This window comes from Branchiostoma floridae, chromosome 11 (genome assembly GCF_000003815.2).
Source record: "Branchiostoma floridae strain S238N-H82 chromosome 11, Bfl_VNyyK, whole genome shotgun sequence".
NCBI lineage: Eukaryota > Metazoa > Chordata > Leptocardii > Amphioxiformes > Branchiostomatidae > Branchiostoma > Branchiostoma floridae.
The window spans coordinates 16,243,297-16,262,392 of record NC_049989.1 but is presented as its reverse complement, the minus strand read 5'-3'; the positions used below and the strand labels follow the sequence as shown (position 1 = coordinate 16,262,392).

The 19,096-nt window shown below is 39.1% G+C and overlaps 1 protein-coding gene across 6 annotated transcripts in view; it reads right to left on the bottom strand.

Moving 5' to 3' along the window:
• The window catches only part of LOC118426496 (serine/arginine repetitive matrix protein 2-like), a 155,702-nt gene that overhangs the window by 91,908 nt on the left and 44,698 nt on the right, over positions 1-19,096 (bottom strand). For all 6 annotated transcript variants that reach the window (XM_035835938.1, XM_035835937.1, XM_035835940.1 and 3 more), the window contains 2 exons: positions 18,848-18,986; positions 16,609-16,751 (listed from right to left, as the gene is read on the bottom strand). In XM_035835938.1, the coding sequence (XP_035691831.1) occupies positions 16,609-16,751; positions 18,848-18,943 (239 nt within the window). In that variant the 5' untranslated portion in view covers positions 18,944-18,986. The remainder of the gene's footprint in view (positions 1-16,608; positions 16,752-18,847; positions 18,987-19,096) is intronic.

Genomic DNA, 19,096 nt, shown 5'->3' with positions numbered 1-19,096 from the left:
GCATGAAGGCAAACTTTTTGCCAAACTTTTTTCTGCATGCTTGCATGAGTTTTAGGATACTCAGAGGATGTCCTCCAATATAATTGAATCAACATGTCCTTAAGATATATTGTCCACTTATTTTCTTAATCCCCAAAAGCCCTGTTATATGCAAGAGGGTCTTTTCCGATGTTTTACCATATCCATAGCACAGCAATATTTTCAGCACTAAGGTCAGATGTTAACATGCCTTGTTATAGTCTTGTTCACTTTTTTTTTTACATTTGCATCGGACATGCCATAAAACAGTGGCCACAATGTTAACATTGGAAAGCCAATGACAACAAGCTTAAGATAACACCTCCATCAAAATGATATCACACTTGCCAAAGCAAATGTATGACACCCCATTCTGATAAAAGTTTGAATTCCTATCTTGATATACCTTGTACTCTAGGGCTCAAAGCTCTTTATACAATTTATTATGGAGGAAGACCTATGACAACTAATACCATAAAACCCTTAAGATGAGCGATGTTTATCTTTGAATATTAAAATCTGTGCAAGATAATCAGATTCGGGAAAATCCGGGTATTAAGTATCTATGTCAATAAAAGGCTTAGATCCAGTACAAAACAATTGTTTATAGAGCTGCATTCTACCTAGTACAGGGGTGATGCAAGGCCACTATTTGTCAGCAGCTCACAAATTTTCTTAACTATTATTCTTAATTATGACTTGATTAAAGAGGCATTCCACTCCAGAAGCCAGTGTAATTTTCTGATAGATGATATTTTTTGGCATACAAATGCATCCGACTTTTCACAAAGTTACCTCATTTACCTTTTGGGCAATAATTCTTTTCTAAATCCAACTATCCCCATACCGACCCGCTTTCAATGTATACCCGGTATGTGTACTTCTGTCAAACTTTCTTGCTAACAGTAGTTGGTATAAGGTTAACAAAGCAGTCAAGTGACTATCACACATTTAGAGAGATACAAAAAAAAGTTTGAAGACTATCTGATCTTGGAATAGTGACATTTGGGTTTAGGCTTCAACTTGTGGTAAATTTGACCAAACAAACTTGATTCAAGCATAACTATTTATTCTCTGAGAAATTATAATACTCACTTCTGGTGTGGAATGCCCCTTTAAAGCTGTGTATGTCAAATGCACAATTCCAAACCAAAAAGAATCAAATACAGTTGTTTACATTTCACTGAATTTTCGATTTCAAAAAACAAGTATCACACAAAGGAACATGAAAAATACATCCCAACTTGCCTACCTCACTGTCAAGGATCATTTTCTCAAGATATTTGAAATAACACATATTCCATATAATTCTGTCTGCTTTTTGTCCTCCAGCAATGCAATAATTGTTGTGACAGTCTTATTCTGTGCAACATAATATTTTTCCGCTTTAAGGTGTGTGTAGCTTTACTAATCATAACAACTACGCTGCCAAATACGCAAGATTGTGAGAAGTATGTACTACACGTAGGCTCCTTCTTATATATGCTGCAATATCTGTTCCATCAGCATTTAATGTGCCTGTAAAATATGCTTCACATCTTCCACTAATTCCTTTAATGCACAATACACATTCTCTCACTGCTTTTATGAGCAAAATGCTTTCATGTGTGACCTAGGTCAAAAACATGCAAAGCCCCTGCTATCTGGTGCACTGGAATTCTGCGTGCCTTGCAAAATGCATTACTTGGATGGCTTGGCATGCCTGTCACTGCATAGTCTTTTACAGTACACAAATGACAGACAGTGTCAGTTTGCTAACACTACTACTAATTGGGAGCATTATAATTCCTTGACTCAAAAATGTGAGACCATTTCAGAGAAAAGTGCAAAAGTATCTCCAGTAGAGCATTTATCCAGTGTACAACTTTTGCTGCAGTTTTGTTATAAAAAATTTTCAAAAAGGAGAATGAAGCAAATCGTGCAGAGCTAAAGGCAACTGGTATACAAATGCATCACAGTGTTTTGAAAAAGGTCAGACATTTCAGACATTAGGAGATACTAATACAATACTACAGTTACTCAAGCAACTGGATACATGACTAGATGATCCGATGTTTCAGACAGTATCTATTTTCTTTGACAACAGTCACTGACAAAACAGTAAAAGCTGTCCAAAACGTCTGACTGGTTACAAATCAAAATACTAGTACCTAGTTGCTTGGGAAACTTTTGCATTGAGTACACGTACATAAAAGTCAGTGAAGCAAAGAAGCGGTCATCATCATTATCATAAAGGTGTTCAACAGCATTCTATTGTCATTCAATTTTAGTGTCTTCATTCATATTTAACATGTATAATTTGTACATATGTAACACTTAACGCCTGAAATGCATGACCTTTAACAGGTTGGCCCACTCACTGACTTGCATACAATGTACATCACAACTGCATTCATGTATCAAATATCAAATATCCTTGAAAAAAATCTGTTTCTAGCTTAAGAGGGCAACACAGGTGAACAGACTGTGGTTTATCTTAAAACTGTAAAACTAAACCACAACCTCATTGTGGTACAATCATACTACACATGTGCATGACATACAGCCATATATATATGGCGACCTCGCGTATTGATTTACTTGAGATACCGTCAAAGTAGATTAATTGCTGTACGCCGTAAACTTCAATAAACGGCGCACAATGCTATGACAGGCTAAGTCTCGTCCAATATCCAAAGTCAACTCACAAAGACGTGAATTATTACTAGATATAAAGCTTAACATGCAAATCCTTTGTTACCGAGGCATGACGACAACTCTGCAACGTGCACCATTTATCAAAATGAGACCTAAGGCCAAAGTAAACCAGATAAACCATTTAGGATTACTGGAGTGTAAAATATTTCACCTCTAGGGAGAATGTGTGCAGATAAATAATAAATGTACAAGTCATGTACATGTACAGCAGCCATTTGAAACACATGTGCAGGCCACACCAATTTACTGTAAATGCATTTAAGTTCGCAGGGATTTAATTTCGCGGCAGCGGGAAAAAAGACTTTCCGCGGGGGTTTTAAGTTCGTGGTAGCACAATGCGCTGCATTCTCTTACTGCCATGGAAAAATGTTCGCGGTGGTTTTAAGTTTGCAGTTACGCGACCACCGTGAAAACCGCGAACATTAAACCACCACAAAAGTTTCTGCATTTACAGTACTTTCTTGGATCTCCCACATCTTAAAGCAAAACCATACCAAGCAGACATCACAAAAGCAGAGAGCATCTATTCCATAAACTGAGTGCAACACAACATGAGTCTGGTTCTTAGGCTTTGTTTCATTATTTTTTTTCAGTTAAGCATGTTTATAAAATATTCCAAAACCAACAAATAGAATCAATATAGTTTAGCATACAAATTTGGTAATGGTACATCTATACATCCAATATATCCATATTGATTTTTCTAATATATAGAGGCAGAAATACAGTAATTTAGTACTGGAGAAGCTTGAATTTTTCCTAATGACAGAAGCTTTAATTACACAACAAAAGTACAATGACTTTGATCAAGTACAAACAACAAAATATAAAATAGAATTTTGAATTCTATTTACTTAACAATTATAAGTCTAAGAAATGTGAATCTCTAATCTTGATAAATAAATAAGGTGGAGTAATTTATATCACGCATTGCACCAGGCTTTCTCCTTTCCCGAGAAAAACAAAATGGCACTTTTCCAACTTTCTAACCTTCCAGGTCCAAAGAGGAATACATTACCTACAAATTTGCCATGCAGTTAGTGCTCACTTACTGCACTGTACACCACGCATCCTTCTTTTTCACAATAGAGATAAGGGTTTGTTATTGGTCTGTCAGCTATCTTGCCTGTTCTAAGCTGGTTTGGAACCAAATCACAGAAAGGGTGATGGCAGTTTAACCTGATCTTCAACAAGATATACAGACATTATGGCCGAAAACGTACTTAAAACTGCAGGTGATGAAAATTTGATAAGGGGCGGAAGCTCGGCTGCCCGAATGTCCTGGGGGGAGGCACAAATAGAATTATTTCAAACGCGCCGTGGCTCAGAATACGGTTTTAGGGATTTGTTGGCAGCCGCAACTATCGCTCGGCATATTGTACGGGATTGGCAGCTTTGCTAAGTTTACACTTGGGAAATTTAAGTCAAACATTACACAAACACAAGCTCAAACTATAGCAATGGATTATGTGTAACAAAGGCTTATTAAGTTATTGTTCCACTGTGAAATGCAAATATTCCATAGCAGGTTGTTTTCTAATCATTAAGCCTTTGTCAATATTTTTGTATTGAGAAGTTGTAGCAACATGTAGTATTCCCTTGCTCCCTTCCTAGGTAAAGGATTGTTTAAGCAATCTGAGCTTTTAGCATGGAAGTTCATCTGTGTTAGTTGATACATTATGGAAAAATTGCTAAACTTTACTTCCAACACTGAATTAACTATAGGGACTTTTGAGCTTTTGTTTCTTACATGTATGTGACAGCATACCTCCTAATGGTAGAGATGGAATAGGTATTATGTATTCATAATTGGTGTGAAGTCAGATAAGATGTTCCTATCGAGACAATCTCAGAAAGAAGAGTAATGTTTCCCAGGGGAAGTTGTGCTGTGGCAAGTAATACCTCTTGGGATATTGTAAAAACAGTGGCAAAGGTTCAACTAAGGCTACATGTACTTTCAAGCCATATTCTTACAGCAATTTCTTCTTGTGTTCAAATCTCTCACAAGCCAAACGCATAATGTAGGTAGAGCCATATTGTGTAGATGAATAGAGCTACACAAATTAGATTCCACACTTTTTTAACCTGCTTCATTTGCATCACCATTGTGACAACACTTAATATGCCCCCCTCCCCACTAACATAGTACCAGCTGTTGGATACTGTTAAAAATTCCTTTTGATTCAAACACACATATGACATGATAAAAGGCAACATACAGTACCAACATGAGTTACTAAAAACAGATAGACTGCAGGGACCCAATAGCACAATGGAAGACTAACCCAAAGACAAAAAGTTCTATAGCATTAAGCATCCAGGGGTGACAAACGTTATAGTACGTTCTGTCTTTTTACATCTTATTCTTTGACTTTAGGTTTAATTTGGGCATTCGTTATCTGTTTTCTGATATTTTTTTCAATCTACGGCATATCTGTGCTGATTTTACAGCTGCTTTGCACAATTTACTGTGTGGTGGAAAAGTTTTTTTTTGTCATCCATATAATCAAATCAACATAGCCTTATCATAACAAATTGTCTATGTTTAAAGCAAATAATGGATATCTGACATATTTTGCTGGGTTCAACGACCTTCACTCACTGTTAACCTAGTTCTTTCACACCAAAGGTCACAAGGGACACCCGTCCCGGGTTGGAACATCGAGTTCGATTCGGCTACTTTGACAAAGGCATGAAAGAAATTAGAACCAGACCATCTTAGGATGATAAAAACTGAAAACAGGATTCTAACCAGAACTCCGGTATTAGGTCAACATGCTAGCAATGAATCATTCTTGTTTGTAATGGACTGTGAAAATACTTGTCTGTTATTTTTGTGGTGACTATCATAACAGTATCAATTTCAGCACCCTGGAGAACACCAATAGCTATAACATAACAGTACTGTACAATCCATCGCTTTTTTCATTGCTAATTGAAGTGAAAGTGATCTTGATCCAGTTAAGCTCCCTGAACAGCTATACTTTCACTGGTGGTAACAGAGAAGACAGATGCTATGTACAGTTTCTAAGGGTTCATTGTACCAGCTGAGGGTAATTCTGCTAGCTCTTTTCGAGAGGCACAATGAACAGCTTAACTTTATGCCCTAAGGATCACGACCCTTTCCAGTTGCCTACATGCCGGGTGAGTAACAGCTAATCTCCAAGCAGATCCTACGGTAGCATAAGATAGTATAAAAAGCTGGCAGAGGAGTGAACCGGCTTAGGAGTGTGTTTCGCTATATGGCAAATGGACACCTCTTGACTGACTATACTCCTTGGCCAGTTTGGTACTATCTAATATGCCATTGTAGGATCTGCTTGGAGATTAAGTAACAGCAAGTATTGAAACTAACAACATGTTCGCCCATAGGCATGCAGGGCCGCTAACCATTGGACTGGGCACGCCACTATGGCACTAATCCTTGCAACTCTCGACCAGAAAAAAGATTGATGACACGTAAAAACTGGTGTTTCCCCTTGAGATGGGTACTATGATCCCATCACTCTGTCACAGTCCTGTTCAAGGATGAGGAGCCACCCTAAGTCCCTCTAAGTCCAACAGGAACACCCCAGGCTGTTATGATATATGCTACCTGCTTATACCGACAAAGGCAGGGCTCGAAATACCACCTGCATATGCAGGTTACTGCAGGTTAAATTGGAGCTGTGCAGGTATTTCTGGTGTCTACCTGCACCTAACCTGCACTGCTCCATGTACTGGGTTTTATACATAAATGTCATTTGATGAAGGTGTATGTGGATTGTTATTAGCTGCATTGACTGTTACCACCTATCAAGTATAAAATAATGGTTCCTAAACAATTTTAGTATGATCCATACTTCCTAGATTCAGAGTGGTGCAGGTAAAATTTGTCTGGTGTAGGTAATTTTCAATGCCACCTGCACCAGTGCAGGTATGCAGAAAAAAGTATTTCAAGCCCTGAAAGGCCAAGTTTACTTCCTCTCGTGATGAATCACCTCCAACCTGACATTTTCAGAGAGCTCTCACAGTTCCTGGAGGTATTCTCTTTGCGTCTCTAAACAGCCAGTAAAACCGGAGTATAGCTATACTTTAAGGGAAGCCGTTTGGGGGCGGTGCTGACATCTGGCCCAACATCGAACATTTTCGGGTGGATACGGTCTTTTAATGTCCTGAGGTACCAACTGGCTGGCCCATAGGAGGCTCCAATCTTTAGAGTAGGCAATTAGCCTTAACAGCACTGAACCACAGGCTCATATTTCATACTACTGCCGCTGGGGTTTTGGGATTTTGCTTTCAACATTCCTCAAAAGTTTTAAGGCGTTTTCAACAGAACATTTGTCGAGAGGAAATCAGTCACCAAGAAGGTTGATCTTCAAAATACAACATTCAATCTCAAGCTTTGCTGGTGTATGTTCAACTTCTTAGACTCCAGTGTATCGGATTTCTTCCATGTTGTACAAAATACCAGTTTTTATGTTACAGTTACTGCTTCTGATAAGAACACATACTAGTCTAGTATGACTCTGCAAATCATGCCGCTGCAGGCTATGCATTCATTTAGCAGCTTCTTCCCAGCTTGAGTGAGACGCTGCGAAACATTCCTCCGCTAAAAACATCTCTATAATAGCAAGTGCCAGGGGGAGTGAACTTAAGAGTGCTTTTTACGGCAGCTGTGACGAATGAGCTGTCCGTTTGAGTAAGGTAGGAACGTATTGATCCTCGATATAAGTGCCTGGTACTCTGACAGTTTGCTGTGCTGTTGGAGAAGAGTGAACTATTTTATGGACATCTAGGCAAGGGGAGGTTAATTCTGATGTCTGCTTGCATCTTTCCTGGTGACAAACACAAGAACAATTGGAAAACAAAATCAGTACAGTTCGATTTTAATAGCAAATCACACCTTTAACACCTTCAATGGCACTTTTAGGACCTCAAGGCAAAGGGGGGGGGAGATTCTAAGGTCTGCTTACATCTCATTAGGACAAACAAAAGGACTGTTTGATAACAAAATTTCCATGCAGCAATGAAAATTACACATCCAGGTAATAAGATATGCCAAAAAGCAGTTAATAAGTAGTTGAATTTGGAACATGATATTAAGTTGCTTGAGTAACTGCTTTTTGGTAAAAAAAACTGGTTTGACTTTAACAGCAAAACACACCTCTAGAAACTTCAACATCTAAACTAATATCACAGTGATTCGAATCTAAAGCACAATCCTACCCTTGTCGAGATTATATCTTACATACTCAATGTCTTTTACAGATCTCTTACACCTCGATAGTTTAAGCATCTATGTCTAAAGATACACATCGTAATTCAAGATACCAACCATTAACCACTCTAACAAGCGTATATTTCTTGTGCAGTGATAGAGAAGTATAGATACTGTTAAGATAGAGAAGTATAGGTGCATGAAGTAGTCAGAAAGAGACAGCTGATGTCTTATCTGTGCAAACTCCCATCCTGTGCAAAGTGGTACATTTTGCAGACTGAACGGCACCTGGTGCTGATATACCCTGTGATTTCTCCGTCAGGCAATAAATAATGCATGCGTGGTGCTGGGCAGGGTGGAAACAGTGGGCACATACTGTTCAGTATTGTGGTATTTAACGTGTTATCACATTATGGGGGCATGCATGCATTGAGAAGATAAGCAAACATTTTGTATCTTATTTTTTAATTATATTTCAGCCATACCATAGGTATGGTGAAATATATTGTTATATTTCAGCCATACATAGTATGGTGAAATATATTGTATTCGTAATGTTTCTTTCTTTCTTTCTTCTTTCTCCTGTCAAATCTTCAAAGTGATTCATCTCCGCCGTTCCTGGACTGAATGACCTGAAATTTGGCACAGGGGTAGAATGGGCCAATACCTTGATGCTTTTTTCTCAGTTTTTTCATATCTGCCTCTAAAATGATTTTATTGAGATTTTTTTGGTCAATTTTAGACCAAAACTGTATATTTTGGCCCCTGTACCCTGGTATTACAACCAAATGAGCTGAAATTTGACAGAGATGTGCCTTGATAATGCCCCCATATAAATTCGATAACACTTTTGGTGTACAGTACAACAAAATGCTTATTTTTGCGATTTTTTGACCAATTTTTGACCAAAAAAGGACACTTTTGGCCCCTGTACCCTGGTATTACAACCAAATGAGCTGAAATTTGACAGAGATGTGCCTTGATAATGCCCCCATATAAATTCAATAACACTTTTGGTGTACAGTACAACAAAATGCTTATTTTTGCGATTTTTTTTACCAATTTTTGACCAAAAAAGGACACTTTTGGCTCCTGTACCTTGCTATTGCAACCGAATGAGCTGAAATTTGACACAGATGTGCCTTGATAATACCTTCATATAAATTCAATAACACTTTTGGTGTACAGTGCAACAAAAGGCTTATTTTTTGCGATTTTTGGCCAATTTTTGACCAAAAAAGGACACTTTTGGCTCCTGTACCCTGGTATTACAATTAAATGACCTGAAATTTGGTATAGATAGGCATTAGATACTTGGTAACAAGATTCAAGTCAAATTTTTGACATAAACAACTTTAAAATGATTAATTTTGGCACTTTTCTGAGGGGAAATTTGTTTTCTTTTGGCCTCCTGACGTGACCTTCCGTGACCCCGCACAGAGCCATACCTGTGCGCGTCAGCCGGAGAGTTGATTGAATCAAAGACCTAGCCAATCAGCGAAGAGGAGGCCAAAGGCTAATTAATATTCATAAGCGGGGCCTCATGATCCCGTATATAGCAGTGTTCCCGCCAGGGGGAGCGAAGCCCGCCTAAGGCTCTCGCATTTTACACTATTCAGAAGGCTTTATATTGTATCAGTTCTTAGGGGCATATCTATGATAATCGCAGCAGTCACTTAACTTCTCTTCAGGAGTTTAGCGTAACACTATTTCAGGTCAAACCGTCAAAGGCAACTAAAAACAAACTTTAACGTTACTGAGTTCAACAGTACTTATAACTTGTTATCCGAAGTTGAAACGCTAGCGATGGTATTTTCGCTGCGACTGTTGCGTGCGACTGTTGTTGACGGTCTTATAACGGTATATTTTGCACCCCTGTACCCTGGTATGAGTAACATTTGGTATAGATAGGCATAAGATAGTTGGTAAAATGATCCAAGTAAAATTTTTGGCTTAAAGTACTGTAAAAGGCTTAATTACAGCACTTTTTTTAGGGGAAATTGGTTTTCTTTCGTTCTCCATGCCATGATCTTTCGGACGTTCACCCCACAGAGCCGACATCTGCACCTGCGTCTAGCCGGCAGGAAGAGTTAATTCAATTAATGGTTCAGCCAATCAGCGAAGAGGAAAGCGAAGGCTAATTAATATTCATAAGCGGGACCACACAATACGTTAACTTGAAGACTCAGGCCGTACAGACTTCTCGCCAGGATTTTTTCAAAGCGTCGGACAGGGGTCCGGGGGCCGCCGAATGTCCCTGGCGGGGTCCAGGGGCAGGGCCACTGTGGTGGGGGGGGGGGCCCAGGTGGGCGAAGCCCCCCGGAAGCTCTTGCATTTTAGACTATTGAGAAGGCTTCTTTTATCAGTTTTTTTAGGGCCATATCTACGATAATCGTAGCAGTCACCTACTTCTCTTCAGCAGTTTGACTTTAAAATATTTCGGGTCAAAGCTTCAAAGACAACTAAAACCTCATAAACAACAAACTTTACTTAGCTCAACAGTATACAAAAATATTGTACGGGTTGCCATCCTTAGTTGAAGCGCTTATTTATAGCGCTAGTATCTTCGATGCGCCGTTAGCCGCCGTGCGACTTTTGTTGACGGTCTGATATCCCTACGTCGCCGCCTCGCTGATATTCCCACGAACATGTTTCAAGAAAAATACCCAGCAAAAAACGCTGTTCTGCGTCAAATTCTATTCTATAAAACATGTGGGACTCAGTGTTATAGTCTAAATATTTTGTAGAAGCACCGCTGTAGGAAAGAAGGTCCAAGCAATGTAAAACATCACGTAGCATGAAGTTCGCTGTCAACTGGCACACAGCACATGGCTGTTTGAAACTCTAAGTCTAATCAACAGCCGTGTTTGATTGATAGCCGGCGGTCCTTTGATGAAGTCGGCGAAAGGTGCGTTAGTTAGAAAATCTGCGTTTAGTTTTGACACGTAATTATAAGTTAGTGGCGAGAATGATTATTTTCTCATCAATATTTCTCTTCAGAATTATTTGAACTTAATTGTACATCTAAACAATTGGCTTACCTGTGCAATGTTTATATGATTAATGATCATGTGTAACGTATGGCTCCTAGTCAATAGATCAGCATTTTCTCTATAGTGACCACCTGTCTATAGTGGCCACATTTCCTAGTGCTGTTGTTGTTTGACATAAAGTTTGAACATTTAAATTGTAAGTAACTTTAAACTGCCAGAGTTTCAGCCCAATAAAACACTCTCAGCGCCAGCCTCGAGGGTATGAACAGACTGACCAGACAGACGAAAATAAATCCTCGAACAAGGTTCAATCGTATCTTCCGGGTCTGGCAGGAAGTTGTTAAACTAAAATAATAATAGGCTCGATGGCTGATTGCATACAAAGTAAAACAGTTTAACAGTTTTACAGCTTGAAGAAAACAAACGCTCCTACAGTACCTGCACCTGCTTGATAATTATTAAATCGTATGCCCTACTTGAATAAAAAAAATTTCACTGCAATAATGAATGTACCCACATCACAAGGAGCTTATACTTTTTTTAAACTTACACCTAGTTATCGTACTGAAAATTGTTAATGACATTACATGAAGTCATTCAACAATTTTCAGTCATGATGAAAATTTTCTGAATGGAAAGTGTGATTATTGTCATTTTCTGAAAAATAGAAGCAAGCTCTGTTTTTACCTGGAATCAATTCACAATACCAGTCCACTTTGGGGGATAATGTACTGTTAAGAGGATGTTCCATTTTTGCGCAGGGGTGATTTGGAACAGTCCAATGTTGCGTGGGAAGGGGTATGGCTGAAATATGCTGTATTTGCTCTTAAGCAAATGTCGGCCTTTCTAGTATTCGTAATGTTTCTTTCTTTCTCCTGTCAAATCTTCAAATCGATTCAACTCTGTCGTTCCTGGACCAAATTATTTGAGATTTGGCACAAGGGTAGAGTGGGTCGATACCCAGGTGCTTTTTTCTCATTTTTTTCATATCTTCCTTTAAAATGATTTTATTCATGTTTTTTGCAATTTTTATGTACATTTTGCCCCCCTGTACCCTGGTATTACCGCCGAATGACCTGAAATTTGGTAGAGAGGTGCCTTGATCATATGCCCACAAGGTTCTAAAAACAAGTTTGGCATATGGTACAGCAAAATGCTTAATTTTGGCATTTTTTGCCATTTTTTGCCCAAAAAATGACATTTTTGGCTCCTATACCCCCATTTTACAACCAAATGACCTGAAATTTGGTATAGGAGTGCTGTCTACATATGCGCACATGAATTCATTTACACTTTTGGCATACGGTACAACAAAATGCTTAATTTTGGAATTTTTTGGTCATTGTTTGACCAAAAACGTACGCTTTTGGCTCCTGTTCCCTGGTCTTGTAACCAAATGACCTACATTTTGGTAAATAGGTGCACTAGATATTCATTCAAATGACCCATGTATAATTTCTGGCATAAACCACTTCAAAATGATATATTTGGGAACTATTTGGTAATTCTCCACTGGCCAGGTCGTTGACCTCTCCCACCTGAAGACAGCATATGCACATGTCTATATATACTAGTAACTTGATTAAAGAGGGAACCAATCACGTAGCCTGAGTCAACATTCCAAAGGGGATTGGCAGCCAATCTGAGCCCGGTGTTATCTGGATGAGTCCATTCTGGCACGGAAGGGGTACATATGTTTTACATTCATCTTTGGACTGTTGATTATATAATGTCTCTCAGTGGGAGTATTTTTGAACTGGACTATTTTGCAATTTTACATGGGGTGTACTTGAAGAGTCCATTCTTGCATGGAGGGGGGCATTTAAAAAAATTTGTTTATGGACTTTGGTGATTTGATATGTCAAAGTGTTTCAGTGTGGTTATTTTTTGACTGGTCAACTTTGCAATTTTACATAGGTTGTGCTGGAAGAGTCCACCCTTACATCCTTTTAAAATCCATTTTTGGGACTTTGGTGATTATGTCCAAGTCCAATTTTAGCGGATGTATTTTTGGACTGCACCACTTTACATATGGGCATCGCAAGAAGAGTCCATTCTTGCATGGGGATGTTTTCAAATTTAGTTTTAGAAAGGTGATGATTCAATATTCCATTTTTAGTGGTAGTGTTTTTGGACTGGTCTATTTTACCTTTTCATGCCTTATTTTGCTTAGTTCAACCTTGGCCATGTTTTCAATGAGAGTATTTCTGGACTCGTCTATTGTGCAAATTCACATGGGGTGCACTGGAAGAGTCCATTCTTGCACTAGGAATTTTGCAAGATTCATTTTTGGGTGTCATTAAGTTCGATTTTTGCACATGGGTGATTTTGGAATAGTCTATTGTTGCATGGGGAGGGAGATGGCTGAAATATGCTGCATGTGCTCTCAAGCAAATGTCGGCCTTTCTAGTTCTTCTATTAGTACTCATACAGTATATAGATACACATGTATGTATGGTACTGGACAGGTGTAAACAGTGGGCACATACTGTTAAGTATTGTGGTATTTGCAGTGTTATCAAATTATGGGGGAATGTATGCATTGAGAAGATAAGCATATTATCTTATTTTTCGTATCGCCATACAGGCATGCGTGGTAGTGGGTTGAGAGTACAAACAATGGCCACATACATTTTGTACTGTTAAGTATTGTGATATTTACAGTGTTATCAAATTATGGGGGAATGTATGCATTGAGAAGATAAGCATATTATCTTATTTTTCATATCGCCATACAGGCATGCGTGGTAGTGGGCTGAGAGTACAAACAGTGGCCACATACATTTTGTACTGTTAAGTATTGTGATATTTACAGTGTTAGCAAATTATGGGGGGTAAGCATGCATTGAGAAGATAAGCATATCTTATTTTTCATATCTCCATACAGGCATATTTGGTAGTGGGCGGAGAGTAGAAACAGTGGGCGCATACTGTTCAGTATGGTGGTATTTACCATTTTAGTAATTAATTGGGGATATGCATGCATTAAGAAGATAAGCATATCTTATTTTTCATATCTCCTATTGGTTCTATACAGGCATGCTTCATACTGGCAGGGGGGTAGAAACAGCAAGCATGTACTGTTCAGTATTGTGGTATTTACAGTGTTATCAAATTTATAGCATATCTTATTTTTCATACATATATCAGCTATATACAGGTAGACAGTATGGGTCCATGAGAATCTCCTTGGAACTGCTAACACTTATCAAGATTTGTATCAAGCTCAGTAACTGTGATGAAGTCGTCAACATGAAACCTTTTCCACTAAAGCTGTCACATATGACAGAAAAAAAATCTTGCTTTTCAGATTCTAAACAAGATAAAGGTAACGGGGGCCGCCCTAAGACGGTTCCCGTCGTAAGACGGAACGGATTTTTTGCTGATCTTATTATCCATAAGTACACCGTGTTTGTTGCCACTGACTATGCTGATTACAAAGGTAAATAAACCAAGTCCATGCACACAGCTTTAATTTGCATTCAAAGTATACTTTAACATATTTACTTCATGTTTTTAGAAAAACAGAATTCTAACAGTAATGTTGACAGTGCTGAATCACTGCGGTCACCGGCCTCTGCGTATTGGCGGCTCGTGTAGCTAACTATACGAACTCTTTCAAGCAGTCACACAACTGCCATGATACACATAAATAAAGCTCAATAAAACACTATGAATATGGGTCTTCAAATGTCTGTTGAGTAGAAAAGCAACCAAAAGGAAGCGACGTAAACATTGTACTCCCAAGGGAGTGTGGCCGTGAAGGTGACAGACTAGAGAACGCTCCAAAGATTTATTTGACTGTAACAAATGATTCGTGCTGTCTATGAAAATAAGACTTGTTAGAGAGATGTAGATGATATTTTCACATAATCAGACAGAGTTTTGTTGATGTTGGCGATGTCTTTTTTTCGTAATGGTTTTTTTAGTCGGGCATTCACACTCAGTGCATTCAGCCCATTGCCCGTAAAACTTCAGCTGGATTGTTCTAGGTACAGCCTTCCTCATGTGAGACAAGAAGTACATACAGTCACGATTTTACTGTCAAAAGGAAGCTAAAATATCATATTATTAATTTTTTTCTGTGTACTTAAATTTACCACTTACTTCTGAAGAGAGCAAAATGTTTAAAAAAAGCGTACCGAGTTAGGCACACTGTCCAGTGTAGCACAAAATTGGAAGGTTACATACACGAAATTGTCTCACAGTGTTTGCCGCTTGTAACATGCAGCGCGAAAGGTTCATGAACCACATGAATGCATTTCTTATTCAAGTATGTTGTTCAAATCTATGTGTAAAAAATTCAGTCATCAAAATTTGACCACTCTCAGGCAACTAGCGATGGAGCGTCATGAGTCTGAGCGCAAGAAAAAGCGCACCGTGTTGGGGCACCTCCCGTTACATTTGTATGGCACAACTACCATAAAATAAGAAATTATATATACAACACAATATAATGAATTATATATACACCACAATATAATGAATGTATACTTGATACAGCAACACTGTAACTACATAAGATATGGCAGGAAAGATACAATGACCCAAGAAAGGACACATTGAATCCAATCAAATAGTTCCTATCAACTGGAAATTTGAACCTTTCAGCGTAGTTTTCGACTTGCCCAGTGAGTGATCCATTGTAAATTGGGGGCATGCCATTTTACAACTTGGCTCTGCACAGAGTCTCCCTACGGCAACAAACTTGACATTTCTGACCTGCAGACGAGCGGCGGTTTCACTGCTATTCACCCGGAGGAGATGAAAGAACTCACCCCTGCTGCCCCATCAAGCATTAAAACCAAGTCACTGTTTCTTTGTTACCTTGTTATATCTTAAGTCGAATATGCCTTATCACACTGCACAGGGAACGTCATAGCATAACAATTAAACTTTGTTGTGTGTTTTGAAATACAATGAATGTGCACTTCCCAATGCCATTTGAGTCGTCAGCAATTTCGTCTGGTGGATTTGGGGTGAGTGCCAGTAGGGGACAAAGTAGTATACTATAAATGCAGAAACTTTCGCGGTGGTTAAATGTTCGCGTTTTTCGCGATGGCCGCTTTACCGCAAATTTGATACCATAGCAAACATTTTCCATGGGAGTAAGATACTACAGTGCATAGTGTTACCGCGAAATTAAATACATTTACAGTACTCAACCAGGAAGAAGTTTGGTAGACAGGGTTCTTTTACATGCTCAAGGTGTGGCTCTCCCCATACATGTACATGGGACCCCCATTTAACATCCTATCCAAGGGACGGGCCTAACCAAAACTAAGTACTACTCATTTCCCCTCAGTGAAGTGAGGAAATTTGTCTTAAGTGCTTTTTCCATGGGCACAACACATGGCAGATTTGACCTTCCGGCCTTAGCTCTAAACATTGCCAATTACACCACACGATCTCACATGATTTCTATGTCCAATGATTGTCTGTTCATCAGTGGTATATTCCATTGATTAATACATTTTCTCAACCTTCTGTTAGTACCTGCTGATTTTGTACCTTTTATTGTCACCGTACCTCCTCATCTGTATGCATCATTTTGGTGTCTTATGAGCCCATACAGGCAAGACGGGTTGATAAAATTTCATTCCTTTCCATCCAACTGTTTGGCTCGCTTGCTCGTTCGCTCACTCACTCATTCATTCACTAACTCATTCACTCACTCATTCATTCATAACAATGACTCACCCCTGCTCCTCCATCAGCTCCTGCATCTCCATACACTTCAGCTCCACCTTCCTCTTCCTCTCGTGGTCCAGAATCTCCTGGTTCGGCTTCTTACTCATGGCCGCATCCAGCTTCTTCATTTCTTCCTCCGTCTTGTAGTTCACCTGAAGACGTACGAACCAATCTTGGCTTTATGTCACACAATTCCAGGGTTCTATCCAGCATTCATCCTTCCGTCCTTTGACAGAATTTTGCTGCTGGGGATGGACAAAAATTTTGCCAAATCTGCCCTCTGTGATGGACAAAAATTGGCATATAAAGACATCATTTGAACCAAACTGAACTTCTGGAAACAATCTTAAATGACCGTGCATATGCCGTACACATTTTGTCAAAGTCTATGTGAAATTCTATAACATCTAGCAAAATTTTCCCCACAAAATAAAGAAAACAGCATTACAGAGGGTCTAGATTTCAAAATTTCCCAGGGAGCATACCTCGGACCCCCCTGGGTCCGTTGCGCCTTCGACAGGATTTCCATATGAAATCCAGGGGACAGAAAAAATATCAGGCTGGCTAGCACACTGCAATATTCTTACATCAATATCACCTAATGGTGGGATGGGTAGAATATCTGTCTCCATTTGGATGCAGACGTCCAACCTACATGATACCCTCTTACAAGTTGTCATCCTAAACAGCAGAAGTAGCTCATCAATGTCAAAACAACTGGCAGCTTTAGCTTAGGCCACCCCAGTTGATTTCCTTGGTTTTAGATTTTTTTTTAATAAAGATGTAGCAAACGGACATCATAAGGGGTAGGGTGGAAAACTTGGATGTGACTGTATTCACTCAATAAAACTGAGTACGCCAATGCATCAACCTGGTCCTCTGGCTTTCTTAACATTGCAGTTTTTTTTCCAGTCAAGCATATTTTTGACACTTTTTTCAAGTCCATGAACCAACAAATAAAATTGGTATGGCTGTAGGATTAAGTGGCTATAGAAACATTTGTCTGTGACGCATCTTTCAAGCCCGCATGTGTTTCAGTGACTCTACCATCCTTGATGAGGGATTTTCAAACAATTGGGAAAAAGCCTTGGTTTGTGTCTCTCTGCTTTTTAAGAATGACTATGTCCTTGGGCGGGAGAGTCAGATGGTGGCTTTTAGCTCCCTGCACTTAGCAAAGACAGTACTTAGCTCGTAATTTGCATCTGACAGCATGCAAACAGCCAAAGGATAAGGATATACAGTCTCTATATTTGGTGTCTCCAAAGGCATTTCCTTTTGTGTTTTTGGGACAGTGAAATGAAGATGGAAAGGGTTACTTTAAGTTTTCCTTTGGCCATCAGTCATAGTCATACAGTGTTTTACTGTGTACTACAGCACAGTTGGGGTTATACTGCCCCTTACAGGATGGCATACTCTTTCTTCTAGCTAAATACAAGACGGGGATGCGCCAAGTTTCCCATCCCAGGGTTGGACAAGTTTTCTAAAATTCACTTGTCCTATCAGGCAAGCACATTAAAAATTTACTTGCCCGAAGCAATTTTTCACTTGCGAAAAAATCAAATGTTACTTTCATATGAATTTTCACTTCCAGCAATGGAATTCTTATTATTGCCTCTATTTTTCCATGTTAACCATTGCTTGATGTCATCACTGTAAAAAGTAATCTCACTCATTGAATGGAAAAATTTTACTTGCCCGATCAGGCCATGCACTTGCCTGATCAGCACTTTCACTTGCCCTGAACAATAGGGCTAGTGGACTTGTCCAACCCTGTTATGTAAAACAAACAGTTCTAATAGATATACAATACTCCCAAGTCTCAACTCATGCTTTTCCTTTGTACTTTGGATAAAGCCATGTTGATATAATTATATGGATGACCATCAAATTTGACCATACTGTACATCGTACAAAGCAGCTGAAAAATGAGCACATACACATAGTAAAATAAAAATAAAAATAAGAAACAGGGGTAATAATGTTGAAGAAGGCCAATTGAGACTCCAATCACGCAAGAAAGATCAGAAAAGAAGAATCCATACTATGGAATATCATACTATGTGTTTAACTTTCTTTTGTTCAACCTTCGACCACTTAGATTTCATAATGAAATTTTCTTGTGCGTTACTTTTTGTCTCGTACCCTCATATCCGTTTTGGGGTTCCCAGAGAATGTCATCCATATAATCGAATCACCATGGCCTAACCTTCTGTGACTGTTCGCTGAATATGCACGTGGTTTGCCCTACCTTTTCCTTACGGCCACGGATGTGCGCCCAGTTCCGCGTCACGTACCCATTAGTACCGCTCCCGCGGGGGGTGTTCAGCCCGATGCCGTTGTACATCTTGCTGTCGAGTCAGAACGTCCTCAGAGACTCAGGAACTGTCCTGTAGCAAAAGATAAGAACAAGACTTACATTCAAAGTTTGCAATCTTTAGGTACTTTTTGATGCAATATACAGTCTACACAGCTGTACCCGAATGGCATTTACCTGTAG